Raw genomic sequence first — 27,606 nt, 5'->3', positions numbered from 1 at the left:
TTTAAGGTGATTAAGGAAAAGTGGGTGGTTCCAGGGAGGTTGTTTCTCTGGAGGGCTTGAAATCCACCTTATCTTGGCAGTTCTATCTGGTGGCTTTGCTGGAATTAGCTGATGTTCTGCCTTTAGTCCTTGGTCTACGCTCCTGACCCACAGGTTGCACAACTGCCAGGACTTGCAGAAAGTGGAGTCCTTTGATATGAAGGCTGGAATAGAGCTCTCCTAAAGGGGGTTGGTTCCTACCTGTTGGCAGGACATGGAGGATTTCAGTTCCCACACATGTTAAACTGTCACATGTCTTGTGAAGGCATCCACTCAAAGGCAGGATGGGAAACTGAGTGCAGGAGAAGTGTAAAGCTGTGGCATGAAGTTGGTCTCAAAACTTAGTTTTGCAATAGCCCCAGCACTTACTGAGGTACTTACTGTACATTTCCTATGTAACATATGTTACATTTCCTATGTAGCATATTCAGCATTAGTGGTTTTTTGTGGCCCTGCTGAACTAGCAGAAGAGGGCACTTTCCATTTGGCACCCACCTGGCATCCCATCTCACCACAAGAATTGTCATCAAGTCCTGTCATCTGCCTTTTCAGACAGTGAATGTTGTAGGGATCAGAAACATTTTCAAGATCAGTCTCAAAGATGGAAGTTGCACAGGCACCTGAATGCATTTGATGTGGGTTTCCTGAGCAGTAATAAACATAGAATTTCACTTAAAAAGGCGTTTTAAGATTAAAATTTAACACTGTTAACAGGAATAGACTGTAATATTTTGTGTGAAAAGGGTGCCCAAGTGAGCAGTTAGAGCAGCACAGGATATCAGAATCCAATGTGTCACATGTATTTTATCATTTCTCCATTTAGAAATGTAGCATAAATTAATATCTGCTTAATTGCCAGGCGTGCAACATTCCTTTAAGATGTGTATAGGATGCTGTCCTTGTTCATTAGGCCAGTAAATGTTAGAGAATGAGCAGTTCCCTCTCCTGAACACTGAGCAATAATCCAGCTCCACCCTCCATCCTGTCAAGAGACCTGTGCAATCAGACCCCTGTGACACCGACACCCACAGTGCTCTGCAGGACTCCACAGAGCTACCTTTAAGCATTATTTTGCAGCATCAGAGAGTCCAGAATTAAACATGAAACACTCTTGTTAAGTTCATAAAGAGAGCTGTTACCCTGTGCCTGAGCAACTCCCAAAGAAAGCTGCTCCCCTCGGTGGGACACCAGGCTGTGCTTGTGGCCAGGCACACACAGAGACTCCACACTGGGAAGTCTCATTGAGATTTGCAGCCAGGCTGGATCTCAGCAGACTTCCTATTATTATTATTTTCTTTACTAGTAAATCATTATGTTGTCTCCTTCACAGCACAGAGAGTTCAAATAAACCCGTCCCTGTGACAATCTGATTCTCTGAAGGAGTGTCCTGTTCTGTTGAGTCATGTGAGAGGAAAATACAAAGAAGTAGAAAGACAGATCAAAAAGGGGTAGCAGAAAGAGCCCTGGAGGCAGACTTAAGTTTGGTATTTAATATTTCAGGTAAAATATTCACTTAGCATCAATTATCTTGTTGGGTTCTTTTTTTTTTTTTTCCCCCAAATGAAATTGCCTTCTGAATCAGCCAGCTCTCTAATTACCAGATTGAATGATTGAAATTTTTAGGGCAATTAAATTCAAGCCTTTCTTTTTCAGTCCTTATGTTATTCCCCCCTTCTCTCCCTCCTTCCTCCAGTCTGGAGCCTTCCTATAATTTGGAGGCAGTTGCAGAAGCAAGCAGACCTTTAAAGCCAAGATGTATGTCTCCCTTAATTCCTCGGTGGATTTGTTTTATAGACTAGGCAGAGGGGGTTCTGGTCTCTCAGGACATGTGCATTACAAACACACAGCTTTGTGTGGGTTTTATCCTAACATGTCATTGGAAGGATTCATTGAATATAGAAATTCTGTGAAAAGACAAAGATCAATGTAGAAAATACACGTGCTATTAGAAAATGCCTGCAGATCAAATTGGAAAACTAATGAGCAAATTGATGATAATAATGATGATTGATGATCTACTGGATAAGAGAAAACAAATCTCCCAGTGAAACAGTACAAAGGTCTGTTAACAGAGCTGTGAGGACAAACTCATGAAAAGATAAAGTGTTCTGCCAAGAAAGGACACAGAATTCCCAGGATGAAATCCTGGGCCCACTGGACTCAAAGCTGCTGCACATTTGTGTGTCCTGTTAGGATTAGAGCACTGATCCTGCAGAACCAGTAACCATATTCTCATATATAAGTATGTGAGCTATTCCATGGATTCCAGTGGGGCTATCCCATCCTTGAAGTTAAGTGGATGCTTAACAGCTTTCCTGAGTCAGGATCTGACCCAGTGAACATGATAAATCTTTATCACAGTGAACCTCTGGAAGTGTGTAAGATTTTCCTCAAAAACCTCGCTCTGAGTCTTTCAGACTTCCAAACCCAATCCAGTGCACAAACCTGGGGCTGCTCTCCAGCAGGACCCAGGGATTTATTTTCATGCTCTGTTACACTGAGCATTGGTGTAATGTCACTGGAGTCAGAGCAATGAACACAGCGAGTATCCACAGTGATTTCACTAAAGCCAGATGAATTGTATTCTGCTTATTTATTACTTCATTATCCCTGTAGGTGTTCGAGGTGCTTCACCACAGCTAAAGCAGTCCTTGCCCTGAAGAGGATGCAGTCAGATCTAAGATTAGAGATGACAGCACTGCAAGGGGCTGGACCTGGAGAAAGAGCAAGGTCCTTGTTCAACCAGAAACATAAATGCTCATCTGCCTCAAAGTTCAGTGCATTGGTTAAGCACTGCCATGGCTCAAGATTGGGCTGACTGATGTAGTGAAGTATTTTGGATGCAGGTTCCTGAAAAACCTCCTGTTTCTGCTGTTTTCAATGCTCTGGTGTTATTGCATAGATACTCTCACAGACACAGATTAGACCTTTGGGAAATATGATTTCATGTCTGTGGAATTATGACATTTCATTCTGGTTAATATTTTGGCCCATTGTGATAATGCCAGTGGGATGGAATGTTATCCATTAATGTCCATGAGCATTCCCTGGGACACACAGCCCTTGTGGTTCCTCTGCTGCCTTCTGTTTCCTCCTGCTCCCAAGGCCATATTCATCACCACACATCTCTTTTTTCATGCTCTGAAGTCCATGACTCTCCACCAGTTTGCAGTGCCTTGGGATATGACCTCTGCCCTTCAGGCATGTTTGACAGATTCAGGGAAAAGAAAACCAATCCAAGTCACTTTATTGCCCTCTGCAGTGCTTTTCCAGCCTTCCTTCCAGGGGTAGATGCACCTCTGCAGAACCTCAGTCATTTTTCTGGAGCTCTGAATGCCTGCACCACCTCTGGAGCTACCAAAGCAGCCTGGATTTATTGCTGGTTTCCTCTGAATTTTCTCAAGGACTGTGTTTCTCTCTCTGCTTTTTCAGGTTACCACGTCCACTTAAAATCTTGCAGTGCGTGCCCCATGTTCATTATTTAGCAGCACAGGAGAAAGCCCCCTCAGCTCCAGCTTGCTGTGAGTGCTGTACAATTGTGTCCCAACTGCCTGCTCTACTTATCTGCTGCATTATTTCTGTGAAAGCAAAAGCTGTGCATGGAACAGATGCTTGGAATGGTATTGGGATCCAATTACTGCACTTTTCCAACCTTACATCTCTTGTCTAAACTTGGAGCAGGCATATTTTTGTTCCTTGGTGACACTATATAAAGAGACAATTGGCATTGTGTTTGCTGGCTGACTGGTTGGCAGAGAAGGGGTGGCAGGAGCAGCAGCACCATGGTAGGTTTTATTCTTTCCACGTCTCTCTGGGGTTTTTTGTCTGTATTTCTTTCTGACTCTAAATTCAAACAGAGCAGGAACAATCACACTGAACTCCATGAAACCTCATCTTAGTATCACATCCAGAATGAAGATACGTCCCATAGAGTGAGCTGTGAACTTCCAAGGAATACTTTAGTAATTTGTTTAACTAATGGGTGAGGCAGAGAACGTAGATGCACTTGCTGAGGGGAAGAGCTCGTGCACGTCTGTCCCACACTGACACAGCAGGGCAGCAATGCCTGGCACAGCTGCTGTGTGCCAGTGCTAAGGTCTGCTGTGGTGGGATGGGGAGTGAGGAAAGGGATAGCTCTGGAATTGTGACTGCATTGCCCTTGAGGCTGCAGGGAGAAGCAGCAAGTACTGCAGGAATGTCTGTGTCTTGCCTTTGCCCCTCTCACTGTCGGCTTTTAGCTCTGGGACTCCAACGCTTCTGCACCAGAGGTGCATTGATGTGACTTCAAGGAGCCAAGAAGAACTCCTGCCTAAGGAACAGTGGGCAGATTGGGCAGATCTTTGTCTTCTGCAAATTTGGAGGAATGACTACAACAATATTAAAAAAAAAAATAGAAAAAGCTGATGATTTTCTCTTTCCTTACTTTGCTCCTTTTTGCAGGTCCTTTTCAGGTTCTCTTAAAGTAATGCTGCCCAGTGGCTCCCTGGGGCTGTGGAATGTTTGATTGTGGAGGAGGAGAGTTGTATATGAAAAGCTCTCTCAAAGCTCAGTTCAAACCTGATCCCGTTTAAGCAGGTGACAAATGTGATCCACGTGCTGTTCTGAGCAGGATAAAACCCCACTTAAAGTCACTCCTAAAATCCATGCACCAAACCAGGTTCCAGTTTCAGCCAGTGCAAGCCCGGGGGCAGTGGTTTCACACTAATCCTGTTCTTCACCACTGTTTCAGAAGTGAGCAGTGCCTTGTGCTGATTGTGCCTCTTCAGCTGTGGATTTACAGGTTTCCCTTTAATCAGCCTGACTAAAGTCTCAGCCAGCTCTTTCCTGGGCTGGGGGCCAGTGCTGGGTCTTAGGTTTTCTTTTTCCTTTTTTTTTTTTTCCAAAATTTTATTTATCAAGTTTTTTTCCTTCTTGTTTAGTTCAATGACACACCAACACTCATTGATGTTTGAAGATATTTCAGGACATTCTGTGATGAAATGCTTAACTTAAGAGATGTGAAAATATAGTGAGAGACTTGTCTGTCTCCTCACTCCCAGTTCAACTGATGATTCTCTGTGGTGGTTCTTTTCATTGTGCCTTTTGTTTTGGGAAAATATCTTCTGAGGTACCTTCCTATACAGGGACACATGAAACAGATTTAAAATGGAAAGAAAAAAATAGCCTTAATGAAAGAAAGCTGAAGAATATCTTTACATAAGGAAGTGATCATTTTTTATTAATCAGAGGGAAATGTATATGTAATTATGCTAGATGAACTCTGTGGGGAGGTTTTTTTCTCTCTTTATGATGTCTTAAGGGATTTATAAATATTACAGAGGTTTTATAGCATCATAATATTTCAGATGTGCAGTAAAGCTACTTTCAAAGGATTAGTGCAGACAAAGCAGCATAGTAAAAAATAATTACAAGTCAGCCAGTGCTACTAGGCTCTGACATCCAGGGCTGATGAGAGCGAGAGAGGCAGGGTTCAGGGAGATAATTTTTCTAACAAGAGCAGACCACACAAGTGCTGTGGAATGGAGTTCTGAGAACTGTCTCTGGCTCTCCGTTTATTCCAGGGAATTTCAGACAAGTTGGGTCTGTGATGTCTCCCCGCGTGCTCTGTGCTGACGGGGAGAAGGAAGGGGAGAGGCAGAAGGAAGCAGAGGGAAGCCTTTTTCTTATCCCCCAAACATTCCTGTGTTGATTCAGTTCGAGTGACACCTCGTAGCAGGTTCTGCCCACCCCAAAATAGATGGCATTCTGACCAAATATCTTCTGATCTGCTGTTGGAATGTACCACCTGCACTGGGACGGGCACCAGCAAAGCTGAGTGACTTCACCAGCTGGACGGGAGCCAGTCGTGTGACTGCTGTGTCTGTGTGTGAGCCTGCACACGTGTGTTCATGTGTGTGTCCGTGAGCATGGACAGAGGGACCGTCCATCTGTTCCCATCTGCATGCCAGAGAGGAAAAACTGTTGGGTGGGAAAAGCGGCTGCCGAATTTTTGGGTCATGGAGGTCGAGGAGTCTGCAGTTGGAGAGGTTATCCGAGATAAAGTTTGGGGAGGTAAAGCCTTCCCTCTGTGTGTCTGCAGGAGAAAAAGGAGGCTGGGATGGGGAAGGGGGTTTATGTGGGGCAAAGGAGAATGTTTAGTGTATGGGAGAGTGAGGCAGCCCAAGAGATTTTTGTACCTAGCAGGGATCAAAGGGGTGTGTGTGTGTCTGTGTGGGTGTGTGGGAGGCTGGGACTACACACAAAATGGAGTGAGGATGAGAAGGGAGGATCTGTTTGTGACTGTGGAGTAGGTAATAAAAAGATCTTCTGTTTCTCAGTTCTGATAACGTGGGGTTTATTTGAATGATCTGAGGCTGTTGCCTGTTTGAAATGCAAATTGTGCCCTTAGAGCAGTTTGTGTTTTTTACTCCTCTAGACTGTTCCCTCAAAGGCTTGTGTTTGGGTTGGCCTTATGCTGCTCACCTGCCACGGAAAGGACCTAAAACCACCCTAAAAAAGGGTGGCTTGTCCATAGCTGGGATCTTTGGTGCAGATGCAGTGCAAATTATCTCAGCAGAGAAAACTTGTGAGACAATAATCACCAAAAATCCTGTCCAGTGCTGCAGAAATGCCTTGTCCAGGCCTGAGATGTAAGTTCTGATTCAGAAACTGTATTCAATGATAACAAAAATTCAAAGACAGGAAATGTCAGCACTGGGATCCTAGAATGGATGAAAAACAAGGGGAGAGTGTGATGAATGAAAAAGTAATAGTAAGTGAGAGTTACCATCATACAGCGGATCACAGCAGGGGACAGAATCTGAGCAAAATGATGGATGATTCTGTCTTTTCTGTAGTCACAGACGTAGCTGTAGAGGAAGGAAGTACAAAAAGTGCAAGGCTGGTAGTATTTTATGTCTACTTTGCCTTGGACTGAATAAACACATAAGGATGCAAGACAACAGAATCAGGTTCTTAATAGTGTACACTCCTGTTTCCCTCTGCAGGACCTGCTCATCCACTGGGGGTCTTCTCTGGCAGAAAAATTTAAAAAAGACAAAATAAGTTGCTTAGTGGGAAAGTGGTTTTGCTTGTATTTCAGTTTTGGCTGTCACACTGTTATTTAGAGTATTCTCTGTGTGTTTTAAGGCATGGTGGACCAAACAAGGAACTGAATGTCCCCAAACCAAACCAAAGATGAGGCTCCTGGCAGAGTACTGCCCCTCTCTTCCTGGCTGCCTGTGGAGACATTCCTGCTCTGCAGAAATTGCTGAGTAGAGATTGGTTACTTTATAATTACTGAAGGGTAGAAGTGTGCACCTGAGCAGGCAGGCAGGGAGCTGTGCCTGTGTTTAGCTTGCAGGAGCTTGGCCTGTTCTAGCACCAGCCTTTTATGAATTTATCAGGGCAAACAACACCTTATGTTCTGAAGTAAGAACCAGGTATTTTTATCTCCTTCCTCCTTTACATATAGAGATATAAACTGATTCACTGCCCCTTTTTCTTTTAGGTCACCCAGAAATCAGAGATTTCTTTACTCTGGTTCACTTGAACACACACAAAAATTAATCCCTATTCTTCCATCTACCTGTGTCCCTGCATACCCTTGTTCTCTCGGGCTCCCTGACAGTGCCAGAGAGGAGGAATATAAAGAACCTCAGTGAAGGAAACTCAGCTCAAAGCAAATGCCTGGTTCAACAGAGTGTTCCTGGGACCAGATTTTGGTATGGCTCCACTTTTTCATTTAAACCTTCTAAACCAAACCAAAACCAACCCCTCAAAACAACCAAAAAAGACCCTTTAAAACCCAGGCTAATTGAGAGGGTGCTAACATTAGTAAGACAAATGAGTGATACACGACAAGCCTGCGGTTTCTCCTCTAAAGTGAAGTGTTGTTTTCTTCACAATGGGATGATTAATACACTCAGACAGGAATATTAATAGGCTTGTTCAGTTGTTGCAACATTCTTCCCACTGCTGTGCTATTGAGGCCTCGGAATCTGAGCCCAGGGGACCCTCAGCTCTTCAGTTCCTCATCTGGCACGTTCTGTACGTCAGTCTCCCAGCACATGTTGCAGTGAGAGCTGCTCTGTCTCTGCAAAGTGCAGCTCAGCACACTTTGTGTGTCACGAGTGGGGAAATCAAGGCAGGCAGAAGTGATGTGTCAGTCACCCACTTGCTCCTCTGCAGGTCACCTCCTGAATCCTTGGCAGTTTAGAAACCATATGTCTGCTCAGTTCTGTGATGTTCTTTTTTAATATGCCACTCCTTCAGAGAGGTACTCCGGAGTCAGAATCCCGATTGTGTTCATTAAAAAACTCTGGAGTGTTTGGAATTGTCAGACAGCAGCACAGACCTATTTCTATTCTCTTAGAGCTGCCTTTTAATTCAAGTTACCCACCAGAAAGACAGTGACAATGTAACCTATTCTATTCCTGCTCCACCTACTTACCTCTCAGCCTTCCTCCTCATAGCACCTGCCTACCCACCACTTGTGCAAAATCAGGGTGCAGTTTCTTTCTGTGATTATGAATTTCTTGGCCTTTCAGGGCAGATAAACTACAATACTGGGACCTGGTAGTTCCAGATGCTCTATATATTTTGTGCTAAAAGGCTCAGTTTGACACTGCTGGTAGGAGGCCATTCCCACCCAGCAGCTGTTGTGAAATATATTGGTGGTCTCAGCCCCATTCCACAAGTGAACAGATCATAAATAAGATCCACACCCAGAGCTTCAGAAAAACTAGAGATAGATTGAGCAACATGGGCACTGATCTCCTCTATCATCCCTGGAGATGATAAACCAGAGAGTAACATTGAACAAATATGCTGGGATGAATTTCTTCTAGAATTTCTTCTAGGCTGGAACTAGATGATCTCTCCCAGCCCAAGCCATGCTATGATTCTATGGTACTTCAGTAATTGTTCCCTGTATAACCAGTTTTTTCCTTTGAAAAAGACTTCACTAAAGTAAAGAAACTTTCGGGTGGGTTTTGACTTGCCGGTCTGTTTCTAATAGATATTGAGCCACAGCTTTTGGGTTTATCTGATCCTTCCTTACATCTACAATCCTTGCTTAAAGCCTCACAGCACAGAGAACCCATTAAACTGGGGACTAATGGAGGAATTGCCAGTGTTTGGCACTTCCAGGAGCTGGACCCCACTGCCCTGCGCTGTGGTGACAGATTAAAGAGACACAGATGGTTTGCTGCTCTGGGGAATATTTATCCTGCTGAACATGGATGCTGCCTTTGGCCACAGCAGAGCAGCCTGTGAGAAGGGCAAAGCATGTTTTGTCTCCATCAAGACCAACAACCCAAGAGAAGAAGCAGCTCAGCCGCCCCCTTGGAGAGCGGGGAGGCCTGAAATCCATTCCACTGGGAACATCTGCTTCCCCTTTACCTCAGGGAACAAATGCATGTAAATACGGAGGATTGTTCCTAATATTTCCATTCGATCTGGAAGTGTTGAAAACCTCCACCAGGCACCTCACGTTATGTGGAAGATTGCCTATGACTGCTCAAAAATAACACTTATTTCATGTGTAGGAGGAGGAGGGAATCTGTTTATTCCAAAATCAATATTTCTACATTCATTAAACATTCCACTTATTAACTTCTTTTTTCCATGCCTGTGGTGGCATTCTGTCCTTGTTTTTATCCTTCTCGCAAATATATTTTTCATTTGATTTCCATTCCTATTTCCAGATTTTAGTGCTCTGCATTAGCTAATTGGAGCTCGACAGGTCTGGAGTGTGGGTATGTGGAAGAGTGCCTACCACTGCCCTAATTTCCCCCCATCCATATCCTGGGATCTAAACCAGGGTGGCTGAGTGCAGAAATCTGCCTGGCAAATTAAATTGATCAGACAATGTGTGCTTCAAACAGAGTCAAGTGGGAATATTTCCTTGAGCTGCTCTGCTCCTCAGGATATTTGAAATCAGTATTGAATCTGAACTTTCACAGGCTTTTTTATTTTGATGAAAGGAGACAGTAGAAGTTGCCTTCTGTTTCATGCAGAATAGCCCAAACTAAGTAAGACTAATTTTCTGTGACACGAGAACCAGGTGGGACTATGATAATGAAGTTTAAAAGTAAAAATGATAAAGAAAAAAGTAATCTGTCTGGAAGGGAACTCAAAAGGCAGTGCAGCTCATTATCCTGCCCCAAGTAAGGATAATGCTGTGGTTAAAACATTTCAGTAATCCTTAGAAATCACAGATTTTATTCTTTACTGCAGAACAAGAACTGTATTGTCTTAGTCAAGTGGTTGGGCCCTTATTCAAAGATATTTAATGAAGTCTAGTTCTGACTGATTTTTAGGGAGCATTAGATTCTTAGATATCATTGTAGCTCTTTCCCCAGTCTTGCTCTGTCTCAGCCTCCAGACTACGGAATGGTGATAAAAGCAGTCCTGCCCTTTTATTTAAGATGACTATCTGGAATATTAAAATAACATGGTCTGCTAAGGTAATGTGGTATAGAGTCATAGGTTGGTAAAAGAATATAGGTTTCAAGTGTAGAAGGTGTTCCTGCACAGGAAGGATTAATCTGTTCAGTCAGTGTTGGTCCAGACAGAGCAGATTTCTAAACATTTCTGTGTGAGTAGGAAATGATATAATTTCCCTTTATAGTTCCTGAACTGAGTCTTCATGTAGGGCCCTATTTTGCCTCCTGCTGCTGGTCCCAGCATGGGAACTGGGAAGAAGCAGTACCTGTAGGCACTTCCCTAAACTGCTGGAATTTCTTGAGAACAGCAGGTTGGGAATTCTACCTTATATCTCCAAGTGGCACCATAAGATTACATCACTGCTCCTGAAGCACTGAGCTCTGGAAAGCCAGTGTAGAAGGGGAGGAGTGTCCTGAATCAGATAGTCTGTAATGCATGAGGTGGAGGTGACTCTGCCCCAGGAACAGGCAGTTCCTTGGGGGAACAGGCAGTGCCCCAGTCGTGATGTTGAGTCACACTTTGGGTCTCTCACCTTTTTAAGGCAGCACAGTGACAGTGTCCTTGTTTATCTGAGCTGTCAGGTTCCAGGAGGGAGTGATATCACTCCAGCAGGGAGTGATAAAAATCCTCAGCGAGAGCAATTTTTATTATATATACACACACACATATCTTCAATCCTATTTATGTATATATGTAAGATTGAATTAAAAACCTTGTTATAACAAAGCACAATCCTCTTGTATTACTTGACTGTATATATTTTACTTTCTGTTGAAGATGGAATTTGTTTTCATGGGTGCTTAACAGACAAAAGAATATATATTTGATCTTCTTATTCGTATTACAGGCTCCCAAAAAGGCAAAGAAGAAGATAGAAGGTGGCTCCAATGTGTTCTCTATGTTTGAACAAACCCAGATCCAGGAGTTCAAAGAGGTGGGTCACAGTGCTGCTGTTCTCTATAGTCTCCTGTTATTGCTAATGAAGAACATAGGCTTTGTTTGTAATCCTTATTCAATTCTCCATCTGCTTTAATAGAACACACAGTTGTTTTCTGAATCATCCCTGTGGTCTTGGCTGGTGTATCATTTTCCTTATGTGTTTATTTGTTCTTTCTTTCATTCTTTCTTTCCTTCTTTCTTTCCTTCTTCTGTCCCTCACTCTCTTGTTTCAAGCTCCAGACTTATTTGAAAATAAGCTCCTGCTCCAAGATAAAGGAAAATTACCATCTCATCCACTTTAGACCTGATTCAGGAAAACACTTGATCACAGTTAAAGTGGTATTTTAAATAAGAATAGTCTTACATGCTCAAGTATTATCCTGAATGGAGATGCCTTATTGAACCAGGGCTTTAATCTGTGGTCTGTTCCACAACAGCAATAGAAAATATTCTTCTGTGCCCTTCTAATAGTGCCCACAAACTAGAAATGAAAATACCAAGAAGCCCTCAGCTGACTTTCTCCACAAATGCCAATAAATGAAAACAATATGTTGAGATTAACAAAGCACCTTTTAGCTCCCAAGGAATTTGGTATTCCACGCACTGCAGATTCTTTGAGCACAGGTAAGAGGGTAAATCTGATGGGCTGGCATAAAAGCTGGAGCATATTGAAGACAGAAAATCTGCTTGATAAGTTTATGTTCTTTTTCTGAGTGGACATTCTAGAATGTCTGTGAGACCATCACCATCTGGATTGGGTTGTCATTTTAAATTATTGGCTTTTCCCCCATTTTTTCTAACTCCCATCTCCAAAGCCATTTCTAATGTGATAAATATCTACTGTTTCATTTTGTGCATGTGTCCTTCAACTATACTTTCCATGAGGATTCCCACCAGGAAAACTCAGTGGTGGATGAGACTAAAACCCATACAAAGGACTGGGAACATGACCCAGCTAAATGGATTGGAACCACTAATCATTTCTCCACAGTTAATGGAAACATGTTTAACACTCTTCTCCCACCTCTTCTCCACATCCTATGAACCTCCATTTGACTTTCTCCAAGGATTACTGTTTGAAGAAGGACTAACAAACAGAATGCCATATTTGATCTACTCTAAATCAGATAATCCTGGGAACATTTCTAGGAGGATGGTGGCAGAATAATGGCATGAAACTCCAGACCATGTTGTGTCTAAAAACTGCATGTTTGGGACAAGTATTTCTGAAAAGCTGGTTTTGATCAGAACATTTTTATCTAGAGATTTCAAGCAGCTCACCAGCAAATGTTTCAGCACTGCTGTTGTGCTATTTAAAGTTCACCCATTACAATATCTAATGCTCTTCCTGTCTTCTGTGAGCTTGCTGGGTTTTGCTCTGCTCTTCATATTTTCTCCTGTTTTGCTTCCAAACTGTGGGGGATCACCATTCAAAGCAAGCCTTCCCCAGAGAAAGGAAAGCATCCCTAAAGTGTTGGGGTTAATTTTTTATAAGGGGGTGGTTTGGCAGGTAAGTGAAGGATTATGAACATGGATGTGGCAAGGAATTACATGAGCAAATGGGAATGTGAGCAGTGGGGCTTTGTAAGAAACTGGAGGTGAAACTACGTAAAGATCTGTTGATATAATACAACCAGGGAGAGAAATGCACCCTGTAGAGCAGCAGATTTTAAAACTCTGCAAGTTACTGTTGCTGTATTCTCAGGAGAACACTGTCTTTCATCATAATGGAAGTAGGAATAATTCCTGGTCATTGCAAAGATACACTCTCATATTGATGTGCCTGTCAGACAGATAACCAGCTTCAGAGACATGTCTGGTATGACCAGGGGAATTTCAGGTCATTAAAATCTTTCCAAATCAATGAAACATTAAAAGTGTGATGACAGCAAATAGAGGGACACACAAATAGGTAAACAGATAGATGGGCAGTTAGCTGGCTTGGTAAATAATGGTCAGAGAACATCAAGTCTGTGTTGGCTGAAAATAAAAATAAATTAACTGGCTTTTTCTATCAAAAGTTAAACTTTGCCTGACAGGAGTATTTAAGGTCAGCACATCAGGGTCAGTCGGAGTACTGTCTCAAGGATACATTTTATTGGAAAGGGGAAAAAACCTTTGAATAAATTATCCTATGGAACCTGCATTTCTCTGTACTTCTGAAAATTCAGCTGTCTCTGTATGATGGGCCATTTTAAGTACCAGAAGGAATTGACTTCAGGTTGATAGCAGAGAGATATCTACAGAAATGAAATGTTTTACAGAACATAACTGCACAAAGAACGAGGCATGGGGAAGGTACAAAAACACAGAGCAACCACTGCCTAAATCCTCCCTGACTAAAGTCTCCCTAATTCAAACTTTTATGGGTTAAGGCCTGAATGGCTGGAGCTGCCTGCATTGGCTCCAGCCCAGCTGCTCGCTGCACTGAGCAGTAATTTAGTGAGAAGAAGTTTGGGTGGGTTTAATTAAGCCCCTTGCCAACATACAGTAATGTGTTGAAAGTGAGGAGAGTGCAATGAGGTGGTGTGATGTGGAGGAATCAGAGGAAGTTAAATATTCCTTTTCACAGGATGAATATCATACCCCCCTGGCCTGGTGTGTGTGATTGCAACACTGTCCTGTGCAATGCTGGTGGCAATACCTGTTCCTTTTTCTTCCCCCAGGCTTTCACCATCATGGATCAGAACAGGGATGGCTTTATTGACAAAGCAGACTTGAGAGACACGTTTGCTGCACTAGGTAAACTGTAATAATTAAAACTAATTGTTCAATACTCAAAAACAAAAATGCAGTTTCAAACACCTAGGAAAGGTCTGTATTAGAATTACAATGGGATAAGTGATGAGATACACAGGAGGCAAATGGGAACCTGTTCAGTTTGACCTTCCTCCTGATGGCAGTTGCTGTCTCACTGCAGAGCTCCAGCTGGAAAGTCTCCTGAGCAGCCTCCTTGGGAAGAGGTCTGATCCCTCCCCTGCAACTGTTTCAGAACAAGCCCACCCAAGCAGGGGTCCATGCCAGGCATTTCTGATTTGCCTCTGAAACCAGTCTTCCCAGGCTGCACTTTTTCATCTGGGAGCCATGGAATATCCACTGATTAGCTCTGCTGCCACGGACTGGCTGCCCCTCTGCCCACACAAAAGCAGGAGGACTTCATGTGAGGTTCTGTGCTTCATGTGGGGTGAAATGTGCATGTCATGGGATTGGGTATTGTCCATTCCATGCCCATCACAGTCCTGATAATATCAAGCAGATCAGAGCAAATCTTCCCAAGGAAAGGAAAAATTAAAATGCTCGTGGTCCTGGAGTTGTATCCTGGTTGCAACATCTGAAGCTTGAACAGTGATGTAGGCATTTGGGATTTTGCCATCTGGATCTTATTAAAACGAGTTTGATAAGAATCTTTAGTGCTCCCCAGGGTGGAATCAGGCGCCAGCAGAGTCAGTGCAAGGAGCAGAAGCTCCTGAACTCTTTATTGTGACAATGAGGTTTGCAAACTTTGGCCTGTAGCTACTGTTACCCTGAAATATTTATTTCTTAAGGCCAAGTTCTGGTGTCTTTCCTGTTCAGTGAAGCCCTTCAACAACTATAAAGTACAGTCACAGCAAATTACCTCTCAATTTGAGACGGGTTGCCAGGGTCTAAATTCTCATCAGTGGACTGCACAAGGATGGAGAGGGAATAGGACTACTCAACTCATCATCTGCCCTCTACTCAGTGAGGTGTCTCAATGCACAGGAGGGCAAAGACTGAGACCTTGGATTCACTTCATCACTTTGATCTCTGCTATATTAACATCAGTGGGGCCCATATTTCACCTGAGGTAAAACACAACAAACCAGAACAAAACAGGAGTTTATTTGGAAGTGCCCCTTCCCTGGTCCACTGCTGGCCATGTCTGTGTTATTTATCCCCCTTACTGCTTCAGTCACCCTTTGATCTCAGAGTCAGCTCTGCCGATTCCTTTGCCACTGGGGTGTTTGGGAGTTGTGTTCTGCCACGTTATTAGCAAAGTTGCACAGAGCCCTGAGCTCCCCAGTGGGAGGAGATGAATGGGAATCGTTTTTTGAAACACAATTTGTGATTTATTATGAAAAATGATCTCTGCTGCAGGTCGTCTGAATGTCAAGAATGAAGAGCTTGAAGACATGGTGAAGGAGGCGCCAGGTCCTATTAACTTCACTGTCTTCCTTACTATGTTTGGGGAAAAGCTGAAAGGTAAGCACCTCTGGGGGATTGGAAAGGTATCTGTCAAAGCTCCTCGGCACTGAAATATCTCAGCACCTTGTAAATTATAATCATGTACCCACAGAGCAGTGCTCAAAGGCAGGGAGTGATCTCCACCTTTGCAGGCAGAGCTCAAGTATGAAAGGCTGAAGGCCAGTCCAGAGGACAGTTCAAAGGTGTGATTCAGCTCACACAAGCTCACATGAAAGTGCTAAGCTGAGGTCCAGAAAGCAATGAAACCCCAGCAGCCTGGAGCATGGGGAGGGGAGTTCCTCACCATCAGCAGCTTCCTAGGCTGGAGTCAGTTCCTCACAGTGTTAGCTGCTTTTAAAGTATTTTCTGTATTTCTAGAGAAAAGCCCCTTTTTACACTTCTTTGGCTCACTAAGCAAACATGATCTCTGCATCCTCCTTGCTGTTCCAGGGCATGAAGAGAAACGTGGGCTTCCCTGTTTTCTGTATTAGTTGTAACCCAGTGGCCCAGGCTTGGTGTCACTTGAAGTCAATAGTGATTTTGCCATTAGATGAAGACTTCACTTAATGAAATAATTAAATCTCAGTGGATTTGCAAGGCTAAGGGAGAGGGATTTTACCCATTGCTGCAGAATATATAGGGATCACTGGGGGTGGTTCAGAAAACATGGGTACTAAATTTGTTGTGTGAGCTGGTAATTTAGTCACCTCTCTCCTGCTCATGGCTAGAAACTGTAAGGGGGGGGTGAAGCCAAGAGAAACCATCATCTTCCAACATGCATTAGAGAAAGGTGAAAGCCTTGACCTTCAAAGCAAGGCTGGTCTTAGCCAAACACATTCCAGAAGTTTGTTAAAATAACTAATGAACAGAAAAATGGAAAAATCCTGTACTGTCTCCTTAAAAGCATTTGTTGTATTGTTCCCGGATTCTGGCTTTCGATTGCTGAACACAATTCCAGTGAAGGGCTTTCTGTGCTTGGAGTAGAAAATAGAGAGGTCTGAAAGAAAGAATTCGTGTAGTTAGTCCTTGAATAAACACACTCCTGCTAAAGAGAAGCTGGAGAGGGGATGGAGGACGCTGCAGATGGACACAGAGGAGGGGATTTTGTCACCCAGACATCACTGTCTTGATAAATGTGGTACCTCCACCTTTACATTCCAGGTGTCATCTGGCAGAGAAGGTGGTGCCCTCCTCCACAGTTTTCCTTCTGGGAGATGTGACTATTTGTTGTGGGGTGCCCTGCTGCCCATTCCATTTGGGATGCTCACAGAGAGCATGAAAATGAGCTCCTCTTCCTTTCCCTCTTGTCCCTCACAGTTGCTGAAGCTGGCAAAGCCTCTGGCCCTGCCAATTGTGTGGCCTAAAAGCAGAGCCAGCACAGGAAGGTGAATGGCAAAGCATAACCCTCTTGTCTGCAGGTTTCCTGTTGGCTACTTGCAGGGCAGGAGGGGTTTTTTTAATTTCCATTTGGTGAAGGGAAAATCACAGCTGTGCTTGTCATGCCCTTCTGGTTGGGTTTGTCATGCAAAGGAAGCACAGCCAAAAGACTGCACATTCCCAATCAAAACTAATTGGGATGAAGAGCCTTTGTAGTGCAATTAGAAAGGGAGAAAGGGCTAGAGGAAGTGGATATGGCAATTTTGCAACACTCTTTATTAGCTAAGTACCACTCAGAGAATTTGGTGAAAGGTGCTTTCTAAGTAAAATTTGTTGTGCTATAATTGATTTCTGTCATAAAGGGGAAGCTGGGATTTTCAGGATGAGCTTTAGCTTTGTATGTTGAGATTATGATGCCAGATGAACAGCTAACAAAACTCAGTTTATGTTAATGCCAACCACATGGAGCTGTTTCTACAGGGAGTCAGAATAATACAATTTGTACAGAAAACAGAGATGCCGCACATCAAAGAAACCACTTTATTTACCAGCTAATCAATAAAGAATGCCTGCTGCATTGCTTCTCTTCAAAGCCAAAGTCCAAGGATATGACAGAGGAGAAAATGTAAAACACAGTGAGGGGAAAAAAAAATCCCCCCCACAGTGGTGAGCACTTAAAATGCAGAGCTCTCCTCGGAGCTGGGGGACGTTTCTCTTCGTGGGACAATCAAAACACTCATTAAACACCAATGCTCTTTGTATTGATCCCAGATTCATTGCAGTTTGAATGCACTGCCTACAGCTTGGCCAAAAAAATACACACGGACAGTGTGTGACAAGGAGGAGGCCGGACAGCCCAAGGTTTGTTACTGTTCCATGCACCAGGATAGCACCAATCCTGGGGAAATCTGAACAAAGACTACTAGGAAGGCATCAGGAGTGTTTGCAGCCACTAGAGCAGGGAACCTTGGCTGGGTTCTGTCTCTGCCAAACTTCGAAACGAACTTTGAATCTGCAATTCTTTGTGTTATATCCTTTTTTAATCACTCTTTCAGTTTTTCAGTTTCCCAAGTAGCTTCATTTGTCCACGGGGTCAGTTTGCCTGCTTGCAGCTTTGGTTTCCTACAGCTGCAAAGATTTGTGTTGTATATAAATACCATAATATTTTGAAACATTGTGGAATAGTCAGAAACAGAGTATACAATATATTCTTTGGAGCGGATTGAGACTGTGAGTGTACTGAGAATCTGCAGCATTACAGCACAGTCAGAAGCCCCAGCCAAGATTAAGGCGCTGTGAAAGCAAGTCCCTGACACAAATTTTTTCCAGTCCAAACAGAGGGAAGAAAAGGAAGACCATTACTATCATTTTACTGCTGGGAACAGAGGGACAGGGATATTCAAGTCATATCAAAAATCTGTGGCCCAACTAAGAGCAGAAGCAAAACCTCGGAGCCATAGTCTGGTGCTTCAAACCACCCTGTTCCTATGTGTCACACTTAGTGAGGAGATGTTTAAGGGGAAGTAAGTGCAGATCACCATTTTACATTGATCATCCTGTTTCCATTGCATTCCATTGGCATTTGGATTTTATGATGAGCTCTATTTCCTTTAGTGAGGCAAATAACCTCTTGTCTATATAGTGAAGAACAAGTAACATCAAAAAGTGTTTTTACAAGGAACGTGCTGTACAAGATTAAAGGAAGCCAGTGAGGGAAACAGTTTGTTATATTTTCGTTTCTGAAAGCCACTAATCCTCTGGGTACTGATATTGGAGACCAGTTCCTGGAAGTTTTCTCTCCTGCAGACACAGAATAGATATGAGTTATTATTTTTAAGCTTCTGAGCATTGAACTATTCACCTCTATTGTTTATCTGACATGACAAATGCTGCCGACTTAAGGAACCTTTGTCTTCAAACCCACAACTGCAGAATTCTCCATTTTGCACTGTTTTCAAGTGAATGCAATTACTTAGCAAGTGTTCAGCAGCTAGAGAAATACATCCAGGCTCCTAAATTACGTTTCATTAATTTTAGGCACGGACCCAGAAGAAACCATTCTGAATGCTTTTAAGATTTTCGACCCAGAAGGAAAAGGCCGCATAAAGGCAGACTAGTAAGTTTATTTCAGATCCTTTGAAAGAATAACAACAATCCTAATAATTGCACCATTTTAAAGAACTGCTTAAAAGCTGTATTTTTCATGGTGTTTTAAGAGACAGAGGAACTGTCAGGCAAAGGAACATTTAGCTTTGTAAGCCAGAGTTAAAAGACTGGACTATTGTATGAATGTATTTGTGTACCAAAAAGAGATGTTATTGTCTTCAGACACTACAAGAGGCAACGGAAATATAATCACATGTAGGCCATTAGATAGCCTTTTTTTGAAGGTCTGGGTATAAATCAACACATGACTCTTTGTAGATTAACTCCATATGTCAAATTAAAACCAATGTCTGGTGCCTGACTCTCAGAGTGCTTGACTCAAATGGGAAGCTACTCCCCCCTTAAAAAAGTGATCAATTTAATTAACTCTGTGACATGGTTTTAGTGCAGGACATTTTCCTTTTTATGTGTTTATCATTTGAGCCTTCTGCCTCTCGATGATAACTTGCTGTAAAATTCCACTACTATGGTGGGAGCCAAACCTAATAATACTATTAATAATCTGGCAATTATTGTCAATGTGGCTATTTTTAAAATAAGGAGGCAGGGCCTGATTTGTATTCATAACCTGTTGCCCCAACAAAGCAGTGTAAAAGGACTTTAAGTGCTAATTGCACAAATGTAAACCCTCATTGCACTGCCAGAACAGGACTTCAGGTAAGTGAGATAAATGATATAATTGATATCAAATCAGGGCAGTGCATGAGGAGGTCTGAGCTATGGCTCCAGAGGAATGCTTTATGTACCTAGATTTATGCATATGCTTAAATTTCGTGGTGAATTTGGGGTCTACACTTTTTTGCAGCAGCCATTTCAGGGAGATTTTATAAAGCATGATATGTATAGGAAATTTATTAGGGAACCATGAGTTACAAAACTGTATTTGCCTCAATTAATTCTGCAAATGTTGTGAGAATCCCATGGAGGTTTCCACGATATTATCTGCAATTATTGATGTCTCCTGGAAGTCAGCTGAAAATATAATATTCCCATATAGTATTTCTTTCCTTTCCCAATGTACTGTTCTGTGACACTCCCCCAGTGGGTGTGAGAGCCGTGCTGTGGTGTGCAACGTGCAAAATAAAAGCAAGGACACAGTCTTTTCACGAAAAACTTCCAAATTAATTAAAACACAAGTGGATGTAGCAAACAATCAGAAGGAACAGAGGGCTAACAGTTGTCCTGATGGTTTTGGGGTTAACATTATCCAAGCAGCTTGGGAAGAGCAGTCAGAGGATCATATCATATCAAACAACCAGAATAACTGTAGCCTGTTGCCAGCTAGGGCAGATCACAGGGCAGTGAAATCACAGCCGTGAAATACGAACTTCTGATACTACAAACCCCATGAAATGTTATATTTCCCACCACTATCTGTAACAATATCCTGCATACAAAATCTGCAGCTTGCCACCCTCTGTCCAGCTCTACATTCCTTGGATGCTGGAAGCCAGTTGGAGTTTGGGGCAAATCAGGAATGCAGCATCCCACTCCAAAATGAAGATGAGAGAGAAATACTTTTATTTTTCCTTGATGGAAAAGGTCAACCTTGTCCCCACCCCCACTGCACTGCTAACATTAGACAATTGTTTTAGTTCATCACCACAACAGAGCATAATGTTTACTTATTAGACCCGAGGGTAATGTTGATCATTAGAGAAGAAACCATTAAATCAATTCCGTGAATGTCTTTGAGGTTTAACTTCTATTCATATGCTTCCAAAATTTAGACATTTCAAGGTTTTGAAATAATTTTTCTGTTGGCTCATGCAGCCATTTCAATATGACTGTTAATGTTAATAAATAATATTTCTCCATATTAAAAAATCCTGGAATGTTTCTCTCCAAAACCAGCCATGTTGACCTTTTAATCAGAACCTCTTTTTATGTTCATGGAGTTAACATCCTTCTGGGGACTTTTATGTCTCTTCCCTCTGCGTGTTTTCACCTCTAGTCTGGAAATGACTCACTTAGTCCATCTGATGGTAGCTGGGATGGAGCCTTCTAACCTTTCCAGAAGCTCCAGGAGTTTATAACGTACTTCCAAATTCACTGACGGACTTTGTTTGTCTGCATCATTATCCCCCACATAAAACCCTTCCTAGAGCATGATGTCAAAAAGAGAAAATGCTTTCGGTCGCATTCTCAGCTGGTGTGAACTGGCACAGTGCTTGGAAAGGTTGGATGATTCAGTCCCAAATGCCATTCATGGGACAAAGTGAGTCAGGCCAACACCAACTCTGCCCAGTGCAGATGCCAACAGAACTGTTCCCACTTGGACCAGGCGAAAATGGGCCCAGGGAGATGAAAGAGGACCTTTGGAGGTTCCTGTGGCTGAGCCAGTGACGTCTCTCATCGTAGCTGTGGAGCTCTGCTCCTTTCAACTCACCTGTTTTTCTCCAAGACACCCCTGTAGAAAGGGCAAATCCAGTGGAAAACCAAAATGTCCTGGAGATTTTACAGATAATTTTAAAAAAGGTTCTGAAAATATCAGAATGCAACAAGGTATTTGTAACTGTAGAAGGAGCTGATGTCAGCCAGGACAAGAGATAGCATTTAGATTCCTGCCCCAAGGCACATGGATATTCTTTTTTGCCCAGAAGACTTTGGGTTTGGTTTGATTTGGGGGTATTTTTGAGGAGCAAATAGCCTTTATAAAGAAAGCAAGATGCGCAAAGAAAAAAGTCCATAATTTCTGGCTTTGGAAATTGTGAGTGTTTGTTTCCTTATAAAATAAATAATGGAAAATGTGCATAGATCCTTTACTCAGTCCTTCCTCCTGATGAGTGTGCCAGAGCCTACTGGGCTGTGCATCAGAAGATTATAATTAGATATTTGATCTTTTCCCCTAAATACTTTAAGCATGTGAATGGAAGACACACAGTGCCCAGATCTCTTTTTAATTCAGTCCTGTTTGTGATGAAGCTTATTTGTGACTTCTGACAAAATTGCTGTGAGTGCTTCCTTCTATTCCCCAAGCTCCTTCCTGGATCACACTTCCCATTTACATTTATTAATGCTGTTATTAATGCACAGGTCTCCAATAATCAATTTGTGCTGAGGAGAGCGAGGTCTCTACTCTTGCACCCACTGATCAGTTGAGAATTTGACTTCAAAAAAGCAGTCACACCCCAAACAGCTGAGAGAATAAAACACAAACAGCAATTTGAGACAAAGAGATGAAGAAACTTTGCTAAGTAAAGAGAATGGTGAAGTAATGCAGGAAAAATATAAACAACAGCTTAAGCTCTGTCTGTGACTTCAGAGTGTTTCCCAAAACTTGCACAGATATTTTCACACTTGTCCTTGTGGGTAAGATCCTTATTCACTACCCAGAAACTTTTTTTTTCAGTTTTCCCTTTCTGAGCTTCCAAATGAGCACTTCCTATCAACAAGAAGGAAAAAAATATGAGTCAGAGCTCTGAGGAAGTGCTGTTGTAGCTTTGCCATCCAAACCACACTTTTATCTGGGTGACTTTTCCCACGTGAGATGCACAGTGTATGGGAGCAGAAAGGGGAGATTTACTGTGTTACCTGAACATCTGCATCCACAGTAGGTGAATTTTGCTCATCTGGAAGTGTTCCTGCTCAGGCATGATTTCTATTACAAATAGTTTTAAATATTCCCTTTAAGAAGGAAGAATAAATGCTCACTTTAAAAAACAGAAAGGGCTGCTTTCAGAAGAGCTATTGCTCTCCCTCTTCCAAAACAAAACCTTCAAAAAAGAAGCCTTTTTTTTTTTCAAATCTACAAACCAGACCAGATTTCTATATTTGCTTCAGCTTTTGTTTTTGTACCACAGACTGCTCAGCTGTTATCACAGCTTTCGAGTTTGCTTTGCTGATCTAGAAAAACTTCTGATGATGTATAAATACCTTTGGTAGTAACAAAAGGAGACAACTCTGCCTCTACAGAGTGAATGCAAACTGTGAGATTAAAAAGGGAATTCTTTTTCAGGAAAGGGAAATTCTTGGTGCAAGTGAAAGGGATGTTTTGTGTGATGTAACCAAGTTCATAGTGGTGGATGTTGCAGCACATGGTGCATGTGTTGCCCTCAGCACACGAGGAACTTGGGTAGGATATAAAGACATTTTATCTAAGGGGGTTCGACTAGAATCAGAAATCATCTTCCAGGCTTTTCTGTTCACCTATAAACTTAGGTAAAAAAAAATTAGATGCGCCACTGCCTTCCCACAATGGGTTTAAAACAGAAGGTAAATCAGCTGAGAGTCAGCCCCCAGACTATTCTCTTTGATGTAATTGCACGGGATGCAGATTGTGTGTGGGATAAGCTCCTTGTTCCAGTGCTGTAACTCCAGCTCGAGACACTGCACCACGGAACACAACAGGTCTCAGGCAGTTCCACAGCCTCCTCTGGGAATGACTGCATGCAAATAAAGGGATTCACAGATGATGATTTGGAATAGCTGCTGGAGTTCTCTTTCAAGTCCTCTTTCTCATTTCATGCTCCGTTCCTTTCATCCTCGGATTTTACAGAAAATATTCTCTCTTTTGGTTTTGTTAAGTGATCCGAACTTTAAACAGCAAGTGAGAAAACCTACCACTTTAGGTTAAGATAAGCATACAAAATTGCTGTATTTCAATTAGAGTAATAACCTTAAACAATTTTAAACCTCCATAAAATGTCACAAAAGCGAAATAAGTTGGCAGAGCGAGGCATTGACACTGATGGGTGCCCACAGAAAATCTCTTACAATATCATGTAAGGATTAACAGCTCTAATTTATGCGGTCACACAGATTTCCTTTCATGCAACTTCAGGAAGGATCTTGCCATCTGAATTGTCATGTGCCATTATCACCCTTTAATCAGGTTATTTCATTTTATTTGAACAGCATCAAAGAAATGCTGATGACACAGGCAGACCGGTTCAGTCAAGAAGAGGTAAGGAACTGCTTTATTCAAAACAGAAATCTCTCTCCAGCTCCTGTTCAGCACTAAGTCTTTGCCCCTCTTTAAATGCATGAATTCAGCTGAAATCCAGACTGAGAGAAGGTTGATGCCAGCTCTAGCAATTAGTAACAATTCAAAGCCTCTCTTCTGAAGAGCTCCATAGCTAAATCAAAGTCAAAGAGATTCCTTGGACTCCCATCCAAGTTAAGTGTGGCCTATCTCGTGCTGTTCTTTCCTTTGGTGAGCTGGGCAAGGGATTTACTTGGGCAGCTCAAGTGAGTTTGGGTGGGGACTGTGATCTGGTTTCCATTTCTGTGAGTTATTTTGTTTGAAATCTGAAATGACTTCTGAAATGAGGTACTGACTTTGTGGTTTGTGTGAGACTGAACATGGATTCTGCTGGCTGGGGGGAGTTCAGAAGGACTTTATTTTCAGAAGAGGAGATTGAGTGGAGTTGGTTTGTGGCAAGAACAGACTGGACAGCCTGTTCCAGTCAGAACAGCAAACTGGACTGGTTTTGACCAGGGCTTACCTGCATTTCTGGGAGATTTCTGTTTCTTTTCAACAGGGATCTTGTTGGGATTCGAGCAGGACTTTATTAACTGGTTGTGCTCTAATTCCTATTTCAATTTTACTGAAGCTAAGGAAAGGAAAAATCTTCCACAGTGCTTAATGGATCAGGGCAGCAGGGAGCTGACCCGAGTTGAAAATGAAAAGCTGCACATGTTGCTGTCCCACAGTCCTACCTTTGTAACACTTATCTCCTGTTTGCTTGGCAGATCAACCAGATGTTTGCTGCTTTCCCTCCAGATGTCTCTGGTAACCTTGACTATAAGAACCTCTGTTATGTTATCACCCATGGTGAGGAGAAAGACTAAGAGCAGAGAGATGAGCTTCTCTTGTGGTGCTGCACCAAGTTATTTCATAATGCCTTTGTGTGCAAGACAAAGGGCTGAACATCCAGTATGTGAAGCCATGTGGTCATCAGAAGAGAACCAATAAAACAATTGAAATTAGATTAAAGTTATTTAATGCTCCTGTTTTTATAAAATATCAAAATACCGATTTTGTGAGGGTTTTTTCCCCATCCTTTTTATTCTCCCTGTCAGTGGTTTGAAATGGAATTTTGTTGATGAACTGGTGCTTTTTTGATTTATTGACAAACCTAATGTTCACCAGATGGTCCATTGGGCACTGCAGTGTTGCTTAACCTCTTGTCTTTTATACATAAGCTCCACGTATTAATTGAGAAATCCTCTAACTTATTGCACCAGGAAGAATATCTGGTAAATAGAATTATGTTCCATTTCACAGCCCCTAGCAATGAAAGTGTAAATAAAACAATCTTAAGCTCTTGTGAATATGCAATATGCCCTCTCCATCTCAGTGATGTGGTCAGTGTTACAAACCACTTCACTCATTTGCTTTCGTGAAAGAGAACAGAATAGTGGATTATTGCCTATTTTCCTCATAGGAAAATTTACCTGGGTGCACTTAGAAACCAGGAATAATGAATTTCCCCCTTCAGAGGCTCCTCTATTGTGTGTGAGAGGTTGCCCATGAAATAATAATAACCCCTGGTCTGTCACCCCTTGGCCATTCTCCTCGTGTTCCAGGTGAGGCACACACTGGAAGCACGTGTTTAACCCAAGATCATCAAGTCTAGGGCCAAAGAGAGGGATTTGGGAATCATGGCCCAGGGTGACACAGGAAAGCAAACTACCTCTCACTTCAATAATCCAAGATCAGCCCAGTTTCTAAAATGGGCTACAGTTTCTTGTATTTAGACTTCTAGGAATTGGACATATTCTGCCTGTGTGGAATGTTGCAGGAACACTTCCTGCGTGGGAGTCAGGAGGATGTTGCAGCCAAAGGAAAACAAGCTTCTGCTGTTTTAACAGCTAATGAAAATGCTTTCCTTGTGCATCAGCACTGCTGGCACCACAGACACTGAGAGGAAGCAACAGGTTTTTATTTTCTGTTTCCATCTCAGCCTTTGCAGCAGGAGAACTTGAGGGCAACGTGTCAAATTCTGCCCTCACCGGGAGGGACAGAAATTCCATGAAAAAGCCCTAATATCTGCATGACTCAGGGATGTGACCTTCATCCCTACCTGCATTTTCTGTTGTTCCAGCAAACCCCTGCATTCAGTGCACTTCAGTAATACAGAACAACTGGAATGAGAAGGGTTTCAGCAGACAGAAAGTTCATAAAATAAATCTCACCCCAACGTGCAGAGACCCTGTGCATGTTCCTGCACCAGCAACATTTTTCTTACGTAAGAAGTTGATCCTCAGTTGCATCTGCTTGTAATTATCTCCCTTAAAAATATCAGTGGACACAGCTAGAAGCAAAATTCAGCCTTTTCTTGCATGAATCTTGCTGGAGATGTGGAGAGGGCTTTAGCACTTCTTGCCACATGTTCCTGGAACATTTGAAGAAATGAATAATCATACAGACCTGTCCCTCCCAACACCATGTGCAGCTTGACTGGGCTTTGCAGACTCAGAAAACTTCATGCCATGCAAGAGTCCACACGACCTCTTCTTCTACCCCAAGGCTCAGGAGCTGAGCTTTCCTCCATAAGCCCAGTTCTTATCCCTGTTTCACACAGGGATAATGCCTCTTTTCTCCCCAGAGTGTTTTTATTCACAGGTCCCTGACCATTGCTGGTGGGACAGGGTTGTAGATCAGCAGCTGGAAGTCATGGAGGTAGAAGCTTTTGGGTGGCACAGTAGGAAAGATGATTTATGAGCTTCTGCTTTAGGCTCTTATGCAGACCCACACAAGTGACTGCTCTTCTCAGCAAAGAACTGCTGCTGATGGGAGAGGGCTGCAAAATGGATGTTTCTTTTACAGACTTCATGTGGAAATTTCCTGAGAGGTGGGTCTGGAAAATGCTCTTCTATGGCACAGACACGTGTGCAAAGTCCAATGCTACCTTGTATGAGCTCCACACAATCACATTCCTGGCCAAATGAGTACTGACTGTTCCACTAATATGAGCTGTAGTCACTCAGGCATCAGATGTCAGACAGTGCTTATGGTTTTCACACTGTTTAAAGATCTCAGAATGAGACTGAAGACTAGATGAGACAGCACACAGGCTTACCTCTGGCCTTTAATCTGGAGAGATTTACTTTTCCTCATGCAAGCTGGTAGGCAAAAACTTTGAGGATAATGCTCTTGAAAGATGAGGTCACATTTTTCCATCGAAGCATGCACAGTTTTTGATGGGTCCTTTTTCACCTGTAACTGTTACTTGACCTCTTCCAGTGCAGCTCTGTGACATCTCAGGCTGGTGGGAGTTTGGTCTGAGCAGTTCCACACTCTCCCCCTCCCCTTGGCTGCACCCACTCCCTCCCCCTGGCCAGCACCAGAGCTCATGCACACCCAGCAGGTGCTGACTGAGAAGAAACCTCATTGCTCTCTAAATTTCCTTTCTGGGCTCTTGGAGCTGATTTACCACCTTTGGGTTTGCCTTGTTTGGACATTGGTGAGGTCACTGTCCTGGTGCCCACATTTCCATGCCCTGCTGC

General features: G+C 42.7%; 1 protein-coding gene across 2 annotated transcripts; it reads left to right on the top strand.

Moving 5' to 3' along the window:
* Nucleotides 1–3,645: 3,645 nt before the first annotated feature.
* Nucleotides 3,646–25,378, top strand: MYL10 (myosin light chain 10). 2 transcript variants are annotated; one of them, XM_032707457.1, is made up of 7 exons: nucleotides 3,646–3,824; nucleotides 11,315–11,401; nucleotides 14,073–14,148; nucleotides 15,523–15,627; nucleotides 19,024–19,102; nucleotides 24,010–24,058; nucleotides 24,847–25,378. In XM_032707457.1, exons 1-7 carry the CDS (start codon nucleotides 3,822–3,824, stop codon nucleotides 24,943–24,945), a joined length of 498 nt encoding a protein of 165 aa, XP_032563348.1. In that variant the 5' UTR covers nucleotides 3,646–3,821; the 3' UTR covers nucleotides 24,946–25,378. The 2 variants fall into 2 exon arrangements, with proteins under 2 accessions (XP_032563348.1, XP_032563347.1); XM_032707456.1 differs by lacking the exon at nucleotides 3,646–3,824 and adding an exon at nucleotides 7,722–7,742 and having other exon boundaries at nucleotides 24,847–25,091.
* Nucleotides 25,379–27,606: the final 2,228 nt, after the last annotated feature.

Source organism: Chiroxiphia lanceolata, chromosome 20 (genome assembly GCF_009829145.1).
Source record: "Chiroxiphia lanceolata isolate bChiLan1 chromosome 20, bChiLan1.pri, whole genome shotgun sequence".
NCBI classification, from domain to species: domain Eukaryota; kingdom Metazoa; phylum Chordata; class Aves; order Passeriformes; family Pipridae; genus Chiroxiphia; species Chiroxiphia lanceolata.
The sequence above is the reverse complement of the archived record's forward strand: the minus strand, read 5'-3'. Positions and strand labels throughout refer to the sequence as shown.

Bases quoted from the DNA above. Each gene is read 5' to 3' on its own strand.
- MYL10 (XM_032707457.1), top strand. The intron at 11,402-14,072 runs GTGGGTCACAGT...TTCTTCCCCCAG, and splicing joins AGATCCAGGAGTTCAAAGAG to GCTTTCACCATCATGGATCA. The intron at 15,628-19,023 runs GTAAGCACCTCT...CATTAATTTTAG, and splicing joins GTTTGGGGAAAAGCTGAAAG to GCACGGACCCAGAAGAAACC.